General features: G+C 41.6%; 1 protein-coding gene across 2 annotated transcripts; it reads left to right on the top strand.

Annotated features, from left to right (window-relative positions):
• The first annotated feature begins 172 nt into the window (after positions 1–172).
• mdm4 (MDM4 regulator of p53) lies at positions 173–7960 on the top strand. Of its 2 annotated transcripts, none has more exons than XM_079683187.1 (12): positions 173–378; positions 1322–1409; positions 1519–1593; positions 1756–1889; positions 1993–2042; positions 2501–2565; positions 3646–3742; positions 3831–3991; positions 5051–5233; positions 5360–5428; positions 5539–6649; positions 6731–7960. In XM_079683187.1, exons 2-11 carry the CDS (start codon positions 1338–1340, stop codon positions 6112–6114), a joined length of 1482 nt encoding a protein of 493 aa, XP_079539313.1. In that variant the 5' UTR covers positions 173–378; positions 1322–1337; the 3' UTR covers positions 6115–6649; positions 6731–7960. The 2 variants fall into 2 exon arrangements, with proteins under 2 accessions (XP_079539313.1, XP_079539312.1); XM_079683186.1 differs by having other exon boundaries at positions 175–378; positions 5036–5233.
• The last annotated feature ends 2660 nt before the right edge of the window (positions 7961–10620 follow it).

Genomic DNA, 10620 nt, shown 5'->3' with positions numbered 1-10620 from the left:
ACCTACAATTTCCCCCAGGTGCTTAGTTCCCATTATTGTTAAAGCTCTTGGATAACTTGCATTAATGCTCTCAATAAGGATAGTGTTATCTCCATTGACTGGTTGTTATATCAGACGATTGTGTAACTATGAGGCTTTTATCAAACAATAGGGGGCGCCATACTCCTGGTCTATCTGTCTGAACAGCCGGAAGTTGTAGCCGCATTCATCGTTTTGAATCTGTAGTTAACTATGCTAACTGTGTGTTGTTAGAGTGCGCTAGAGTTAAAAACGCCAGCATTCTTTAGCTATATATACATATTTACAGAGTATCGGCGAGTTGTTAAGGCGTGAGGGACAATGTAACTAGCAGCTGGGAAGTAATGTCAACTCATCACGGTGAGATATTTTTCAACGTTCAGGAAATAGCTTGCTAGCTAACGTTAGCCCTGTCGTTAGTTAGCTAACTGGCACGTTCACTAGTAACGGTGGCGTGCTTGTCACCTGCCACTGCTTCACATATGTTACAGTTCACATGCCAGTAGCTAGCAAGGTGCCATTGTTCTGTGTGTTAAATTAACATTTCACCCATTTATCCGACGTTTGCTGGCTAGGCTAATCGATCATGTTGGCCTTGTTATTGAAAAACCGTAATTCTTGCAAAAATATAACACGTTATCAGTTGGGTAAGGATCCACCCAGGCAGCGCTCAGCTACGCTAGATTGTTTTTACTGCTGTCTATTTCGCTTCGATCACATACAACCACAACATTTGGTAAAATATGTAAGCCTTGGTGGGGTTACCATTTCACAATAATACATTGAAGCCAGAGGTGGAAAAAGTACTCGGATCTCAAAGTAAAAGTGGGAATACTCTGTTACAAGTAAAAGTCATGCTATCACAATGTTATTTTAAGAAAAGTATAGCATCCAAATATAAGTACTCATTATGCAGATTACAGAATAATATATATAATGTGTTTTGTTTATAATTATTGATGCATTAAAGTGTTATCAAAGCTAGTAATGGTGCAGCTATTACCAGCCATTTTAATTATTACTTTGTATGCTGCAGGGTAGCTTGTGTATTTAAATCCACGTGTAAATAAAGTCCTATTTAAGGATTGTTTCTATTTCACATTATTAATGCAAATCTGCAAAGTAACTATTACATCAATGTAGTAGACTAAAAGTACACGATTTACCTCTGAATTGTTGTGGAGTGAAAGTACAAAATAGCACAAAACAGAAATACTTTGACATCAGCATTATGTGATTGTATGGAAAATGCATGTGAATGTATAGGCTGGTTTATCTTACATGTTATAATTTTGTGTTTCAGACTTAGTTTGTTTACTATGAACGCCCTGTCGGCCGAGCCTCTGGCATCAAGCTCATCATGCAGAACGCTGCCTGGAGAGGGAAATCAGGTACAGTTAAACAAAAACCATGACTGGTTTATTTGCCTGTATAATTATCCAACATCACATGTATACTTCATATAGAAAGCTAAATGGTGGTACTGCTCTTCCCGCCCAGGTACAACCAAAAGCCCCTCTCCTGCAGATTCTGCGTGTTGCCGGAGCTCAGGAAGAAGTCTTTACACTCAAAGAGGTGAGCTGTCAGGAGAAATGTTAAGCATGTTTGTTAGTGTGCAGCCTGTCGGACTGGCTAATAACCAAGTGTTCTTCAGACTATGTTCAGTACTGTGTTCCTATAGGTAAATATCTACCCTGTAGGTGCCTTGTGATATCTGATATTCAGTATTATGTGTAGGTGATGCACTATTTGGGTCAGTACATCATGGGAAAGCAACTGTATGACAAACAGAGGCAGCACATAGTCCACTGCCAGGATGACCCTTTGGGAGAACTGCTGGAGGTGGAGAGCTTCTCCGTCAAGAACCCAAGGTAATTATCCACACCGTAATTTAGCTCTTGGTCAACACTAATAATTGATTATACATCTTAGAAAAGGAGGGTCATTCTAATCTCTCATATTCTCCTTTTTCAGCCCGGTGTATGAAATGCTCAAGAAATATTTAGTTGTGCTTGGTGGTTCTGGTAAGTCGCATATTCATTTTAGGCTTTATACTGTTGTTATATGAAATGAATTTTCCGTCACGGGGCTTCATGAAAGGACACGGAATGTATGAATATATTTCCTATAGAACATTGAACATTTCTGTTGATTTGAAACGCAAATATTTAATTTCCCTCTTCCCTTTGGGTTTGACAAACACAGTATTTCATTTCTTTAACATCTTCTTTAGCCTTATTTAAAAGAAAACATCCCGAGGTATATGGAGAATATCTAAACATGTTTCAGCCTTCTTCTTGCACACATTATGAATGATTGTGATTAGGTTATGCATCTCTTGGACATGCAGGGACCAGAGCAACAGCATTCAAGCTTGTCCTAAAAAGCAGCAAAAGAAGGCCTTAGTGAGAGAGTGTTATTCTATAATTAAAGGGTGGGGTTGTCTTCTTTTTTCTGTTACTGTGTCTTATCTGAAATGCAGACGCTGCAGAGAATCTTTCTGTGGGCCGTGAGTGTGTAGAGGGCGGAGTGGAGGATCGTGGTCAGGTAAAACCGAAACATGGTGCTCTGGAGAAACAGAGACCCCAAACCTTTCTCACCTCGCTACACACAGCATTTGTTAATAATAATAATAAATAATAAATGATATATTTGTATCATTCGCGGCCACACACTGATGCCAATGTTTGATTGAGACCAGTTGGCCTTAGTGTAGCAAGTGTAGCTAAAGCGAGCTGCAGACTGCTTGTGTGTAATGAGGAGGGGGGGTGAGGGCTGCTGTCTTCGTTGCTGTGAATTTGTACAGAGTGGCACCGTCTCTGTACAACCCCATCCTTGCTTTGGTCTGGTGGTAATATCTGCACTCTTTTGCGATCCACCAGCACCACCCAGTGGATGGGGGGGCAGAGTCACCCTCTCTGTCTGTCTCAGAGTTCTCTTCTCTGCTCCGAAACTGGAGGATCGCAGCTCCTGATCCAGCCACAGGCCCTACCATAACCCCCCACCCCCGTGTTCCAACCCCCTTTTCCCACCCCTTTTCAACATCCACCTTTAAAGCAGCTACTTCTGGCTAAGACTCTGTCTAACCCCTGATGAGCTGAAGCCAGTTCTTGGTTTTTCCTCACTGGCTTAATGAATTAAATAATTTACTCCATTTCAAATCCAAACACATGTAATAAATTATACTCTGAGGTTGTTGCCAAGTTTAATTCTGATGATGACCTAAATGTTTTTTTCAAAAGTCCATATATATTTCCATATCTTCATTTCTGATCATTTTTCCCATGGATATTTGGTTCAGTATAGATCATAGTCACTACTTGAATGGAACTTTTAAAGTTGTTTTTTTAATCTTGACTCACTAGTTTCTTCACTGTGTTTATTAGTACGCTGGCTTTTCTACCTCATCTTTCTCGTTCCCTTTTTCTTTCATTCTCCACATGGTTTTGCTCTCCCTTTTTTATCTTAAAAATGTGTTTTTACCTCCCTCCCCACTGTCCCGTACCCTAATTGCCCTGCCCCTTGTTCCCATTACCCAGAGGCCACCTTGAAAAGGAGCTGCGAGCCCTCCAAGTACCCAGTTACGGCTCTGTTTCTAACTTTTGTCCTTCACATGTCCCCTCCCAGATATGTGGAGGTGTGGTCAAAGCAGGGCTGGAGGCTGTCAGTGCTGCGCCTCTCCTGCCGACCCCCTCCCAGCGAAGACCTCGGGAGCCCGACGATGGTAAACAAACAGTCGGTTTATAAAATGCAGTTCTCCCTGGAGAAGACCCGCTCAAAATGCTGAATGTAACAAATCTAAACCTCTCCAGACTCCCTTGAAGGCCTGCCACGGTCAGCCTGCAAACGTCCAAAACTGGATGTTACTTTAGACGAGTGGGACCTATCTGGCCTCCCCTGGTGGTTTCTGGGTAATCTCCGTAGTAACTACAGCCGCAGGAGCAACGGCTCCACTGACATCCACACTAACCAAGTAAGAAACCTCATGTGTTGTTAGAAAGTTCAACTCGTATTAGTGGGGATGGGTACCGAGCCCCGGTATTAAACGGGCCCCGGGGCTGAATTATTAAAGACCGTGGTACCGTTAAGCTCCAACATTAGCTGTCTTTTTATCGGTACTGGAGACATGTAAAAAATATGTCATGTGTATTATTGCTACATAAACATTATATTGCGGTGTTAGTGTCGCCAACTCCGTTTCTAACATGCAAAAAGACTGCAAAATGCTTATATGATTATCTTTAGTATTTTCGATCTCTCTCCCGTCTGTCTGCGAGGGGGCGGGGCAGTTTACACACATGCAGTTTACACACACAGCTGCTACATGCATGCAACACACACACGGAGGAGATGGCGGACAGAACGCGCTCCGAGGTGTGGTTAAACTTTACCCGTCTCGATGCTCGTTACCAAAAGTTAAATAAGAGTTTAGCATGTCAGGGCGGTAACACGAGCAATTTGTCTAAACATTTAGCAAAAGTGCCCCACATCCAGACGGAGGAATGCACCGGGTTCGACTGTCTTTCTAGTAGCTCTGTAACCCCCCCATCCACGAGTAACGTTTCCACGTCAGGTGTTATGTATGCTAGCAGCAACACACGGAGTTAACTCCATGATACAAACATGGGTTAATGATTAGAGGTAACCGAGTTATTTAGTTTGTTAAATTTCAGCTATTCTGTTTACAGTTCTGTCATCACATTATTTAATACGATTTGTTAAAACGTTGTTTCTTTTGATGTGAAATATTATGTATTTAATTTAAATAAAAAGCAATGTTAGTTTTGTTTACAATTTGTTTAGTAAGTTTACCTTCTTTTTTTCTCCAAAAGAACCGATAAAAGTACCGTTAAAAGACCGGACCGTTAAGCGGTATCGATAAAAGTAGCAGTACCGTTAAAACCTTAACGATACCCATCCCTACGTATGAGTAGCTTTCGGTTCAGCCCTTAAGAGACACATGTTGGCAAATTGCACAAATTGGAGTGTAACAGTGGTGGTCTGACTGATGTGTCAGCTGTCTCCTGCACAGGAAGAGGACACGGCCATCGTGTCGGACACCACCGACGACCTCTGGTTCCTGACGGAGGGTGGGAGTGAACAGGTGAGCGTGGAGATGAAAGAGGCTGCACTGGATGAAGGGAGCGCAGGAGAAGGGGAGGTGCTACCTGAGGATGACGATGGAGGAGGGAAGGAGGAGAAAGCAGATAAAGAGGTAGCCGTTTGTTTTTGTCTTTAATTGTCAGGCTCATATAACCTCAAATATTTTGATAATAGAAATAAATGCGCCAAAAATACTACGAGACGTTTGACTAAAAGTCTTGGTTATATATTTTTGAAGATGCAGGAAGAACCAGAGGAGGACTCTCAGTGTCTGAGCGATGACACGGACACAGAGATCTCCACACAGGTTTCTATGGTTTTCTTTTCTCACTCTATGTTGTAGGTTGTTTTTAATAAGCTGTTGATTCAAACTTAAAAATTGCACATGCGTGACTTTGGATGTCCCTTCCCCTTCAGGATGCGTGGCAGTGCTCAGAGTGCAGGAAGTACAACACTCCTTTCCAGAAGTACTGTGTGCGCTGCTGGGCTCTGCGTAAGAACTGGTACAAAGATGTCCCCCGACTCGCCCATTCCCTCTCCGTTCCTGACATCCCAGCATGCAGCTCTCTCACCACCCATGATAATGATGAGGAGGATGACAGTGACGCGGGCATTGACGTCCCAGACTGCAGCAGGACGGTGTCGGACCCCGTCATCCTGCCATCCCACTCCACAGCCGACCGCCCACTGCCCACTATGATTTCAAGGAAAGGCAAGGAGCCCTGGCCCTCCAGCTTTCTCAGTGATGGGCAGTTTTCAGGGGGGGACAGTCAGGAGAATCTGGGCATGGAGATTGAAGAAGTTAGGCCCGAGGCCCTGTTGGAGCTTTGCAAGCTGTGTCGAGTGCGACCACGCAACGGGAACATCATACACGGACGTACGGCTCACCTGCTCACCTGCTTCACATGTGCAAGGAGGCTTCACAAGTTCCACGCTCCTTGTCCTGGGTGTGGGAAAATCATTCAAAAAGTTATTAAGATATTCTTCATCTAAACAGTGCACACACATCTGCTAGCTTCTAGGGACACGACAACATAACAATACGACACACATTCGACAGTTCACATGCACACTCTGCTCATAGACACACACACATACAAAACGTGCACCTTACGGTTAAAACCAACACAGATACACACAGATTTATTATATAAGTATAGCACTTAGTGAAGCTTGCTCTTGGTTGCATGCTTTACTTTACATCACAGTGCCTCTGAAGTATTGTTAGAAGACATCTTGGACATGACAGTTTGTCCTACCAAATGTTTGTTTTGGAGCCACGTCTTCAATAAGGGACATGCACAAGTATTTATTGATGTGAAGATCACCTAGGTGTGTACAGTTTGTGTGAGCTTTTATTTGAATTCATGAAGCCTTGTTCTCCAGGCTGTGAATGTTCTTGTTTTTTACATTGAATGATGCTGGTTATTATTGCTTCCCTTAGTTCTGTTAGTTTTGTCTGATTTATTTCCCCATACAGTAGATCCACGTGAGCCTTCATCTGGACAACATGGAAAGATCAGTGCAGGTACTAAACTACAAGAACATTTCATAAGGCATCTAATAGGCCATTTTGAAAACATTTAAAAAAACCTCTATGTCCTTTTAGGTGTTGTGGCTCTTATTTGAGTTATGAAGACAAGATTGAAGGAACCATTTGCAGCTCCATGGAAGTATCCTCTTACGCTTCTCAATCTTCTCAGCATACTTGAATGTACAATACAAATGGGGTGGTTTAAGTCAAGTTTCTCAACACATTGTTTTAAAATGTAGAATTGAATTTAGCCTGCTTGAGAATGCACAGCTGAAGTATTTACTGTAATTTCCTCTCGGGCTAGTCATTTGATGTTTAATATGTATTCAATACCATATTCACAGCTGCCAAGTCTCTGATGACAGTTATGCCTGCAGTAAGTCATGTCATATAATTGTTGGTAGTTTAACTTATCTTTCAGAAAGGGTACTTAACATCTCTTGCTGAACGGTTGATAAATGAACAGTTCCTGTATATTCAGTATTTAATTTATTTATGATTCAGTTTTAATTCAGATGACCATCACCTCTAATGAAGCAGAAAGGCTGCGTGTGTTACGAAGCTCTTCTGTGTTGTACAGCAAAATCATTTTCTGGAAGATATTTGAAAAGTTTAAGGACACAGGATAAGTTACTAAATGTACCCTCGATGGCATTTGTTCTTGGAGGTTTTATTTCAGCGTTACACTGCCACGTAATGACTCTGAATTTTAATTTGTATAGTATATATTTTATTTGTATGGCTCTGTATTATTTGAAGATTGTATCGATGTGTGAGCTTCCTCCAAATACAGTATGCTCTAAAACGCTAACAGTTGGATATCCAGTGACCGAAAGTTTTTCATTCTTGACTCTGCTCAGCGCAGAGGGAATGTCGTAGCTCTTGATCTCCTCTTTACTTGTGCTTAATCTTTCAGCCAGCAGGTGGGGAAGTCTCATAATTTAACTCGTGCCCACTGCCACTGTACAGTAACGGTAATAACATGTAATGCATTCATAGAGCATGCCTCCCGTTGTGACTAGAGCCAGCACTGAGCTGCTGTGAGAGCTATATTAGCTGTATAAGAGCTATACAAGATTAATGTAACCTGTTGTATTTATCTACATAATTGTGCACCGAGGGAAATAAAGCTTTGTCTATATAAAGACTATAAAAATGGCTAAGCACGTATTATAGAGTTGATACTGGTTCTAAATGAAAGACTTGTTGCAGTTCTAAGAGTAATGAGGGTTAACATGGTACAGCTCATATAGTTGGTTTTTTTCTACCTGTCATGAAATAAAATTAAGTTTCATAAAGCAATAACGAGTTGAAAGTGATTTATTTATTTAGTTATCTTGCAGACCAGAGACCGTTGATTTACAGTACCCACTGCAGCTGGGTGTGTGTGTTTTGGTTGAAGAGTAAGTCATTGTATGACAGGCCAGCTGTCATGTGTCCTCTCCTTCTTGACTGCTCTCCAGCACCTGCAACTCTCCTCTGCTTACTCACTGTCCTGCTTCCTTATTTTTGGGATAGACACCATATCCTCCAGTCCACTATTTGTTGCTGTAACACTTCTGCTTTGTAACGTGCATAAATACTTCAGCTATATTACCCCTGGGAGTTAGATAGATAATAATAACCCATTAGGGAATATACCCTGAGTGTGAAGAAAGGGGCGTTCTCTGAAGCTCTCCACCTTCTGAAACCACAAAAAGGTTGACGAGATGTTTCAGTAAACATATATAATAATTACATTAAACTCTTACACTTATTTGACTCAAAGTGCTTTAAAGTGGACATGGCTCTTTGAATAGCCAACATCAACATTGGGGGGAGCTCTTTCAGACCTTGTACTTGGGTAAAAGTATCAATACCTGTAAATATGCAAATTAGAGTCATTTGAATATTATCAGTAAGGCTTTTGATTGTTACTATTATATAATATATAATTAGATAATTATTCTTCATGTTTTATGTGTGAGCAGCATTTTACTGCGTGGAGCCATCATTGAACTCATTTTTAAATATTTGTAAATATGACTGTAACCAATGACTGTTTACTATTATGGATTAGTCTGCAGATGTTTTTAACATAAGTAATTTAGCATGAATCTATACATTTGAGAGGCTGGAACTGACAAATGATAATGTATTTCTATTGACCCTACTTTATATTGACTCATCAACTGATCCAGCTCTGCTTAAATACACTGTCTGGTAGTTACATCTACAGCAATGCCTTATTATAAGTTATTACATAACGTTTCTGAGAAGAAAGTTGAAACTTGTAGTGGAGTAGAAATATTAAGAATAATAAAATGGAAATACTAGAATAAAACAATGTCCTTCAATATGCAGTGGTACTTTAAATGCTTAGTTAAATTCCACCGCTGGCAGACATTACATGTATGCTGCCGTCCTCCCTGTGATTTCCCCCTGAGTAATAAATGCTCGTGACAGCCATACTTGCTTCCTCTCACCCTGCATCTAAATCAAGAAGAGCATACTGCTTTGTACGAACGTCACAGAGCGTAGACACGAAGCATGGCATCACACCCCTGCATGGTGACATGGCAGCTTCACAATGGCACGGCCCAGGGAGTGGTAAGGGATCTGAATGTTTCCATGGTGACAGTATCTCCACCCCAGAATAACTTAACACATTCTCGCTTTATCCCCTATGGCGTATGCAATACTTCCTAGAGGAAAAATAGTTGAGATGGAAACTCTGTAAAACATCGCTCTCATACTTCTGCCGGTTTTTATCACCTTATTGCTCTTATTGGCCTTCTTATGTACTTTTATAGCAGCTTTATATATACACAAGTATTTCTGCGTCACCTTCTTCCGGTGTCCTTCGTCTGCATACCTCCAGCCTGGTTACCCTCCTTTGCTTTCTTCTAATTGTGTGTCTGGGTATCTGTAACTGAATGTGTGGACAGGACCTTCATCCTCTCTCACCTTCACACACACACACACACACACACACACACACACACACACACACACACACACACACACACACACACACACACACACACACACACACACACACACACACACACACACACACACACACACACACACACACACACACACACACACACACACACACACACACACACACTTTCTCTCTGTTGTGTCCCGACTATTTTGTCGCTCCAGAAACCAGGATGCTAAATTAATCTTGCTGCTGATATGGGAGAAGGTCAGTGGAGCCAGAGATAAAACAAACAAACAATAAAGACAGAGATACAAACAACTAAGAGAACACATAACGGGTTAATGAGATAGATATGACACAATAAAAGTCCATTTGAGTAGAAACATATTCAAGCTGTTGTCTCATCTTACCTACAGCAGGAGGTCTGACAAAGAAAATGATATATGGGAGCTATGCTGAATTGATCTGGGTCCTAGTTTCTGCATAGCTACTCAGATCTCACAACATTGCGCTCATATACACATCACTCGCCTTAGACAGGTTTCAGCGGGTCTCCTAAAGGAGCTATGCAGATTGGGGTTTACACTTGTGTAACGTCAGGGTGTAAATTGCCTTCTAATTAAACGAGATGGATGTTATGAGAGCCTGGATTTACCCTGTCAGACACCTTTCTGATTTACCTCCAGTAGAACCTGAGTATTTTAATGATCATAGAACCCGTGGCAGTACTGGAATATATGTCATGTAAATAATCTGGTTTATGTGGAGCACAAGTTATTTACAGTGAATAACTCCAAGGGTATGTGCTGCAAAGTATGTCAGTGGGAAGTGGGTTATGTACGTTGGCATGAGTATGTATACTGTATGTGTTTGTGTGCTGGAGCCTCGAAGTGAGCGGGATGCCAGTGCAGGGAAGGGCAGCGGATGGCTCAGGGGCTCAGTCCATTCCTGTGATTTAACATGACACCACTTGCACTAAGACTGCGACAGCTGCATATGCACATGCCGGCCATTCTGTTTGTTGTAGGGGATTACC

Source organism: Notothenia rossii (assembly GCF_949606895.1).
Source record: "Notothenia rossii genome assembly, chromosome: 5".
NCBI classification, from domain to species: Eukaryota; Metazoa; Chordata; class Actinopteri; order Perciformes; family Nototheniidae; genus Notothenia; species Notothenia rossii.
This window is presented reverse-complemented; position numbering and strand designations above follow the sequence as displayed.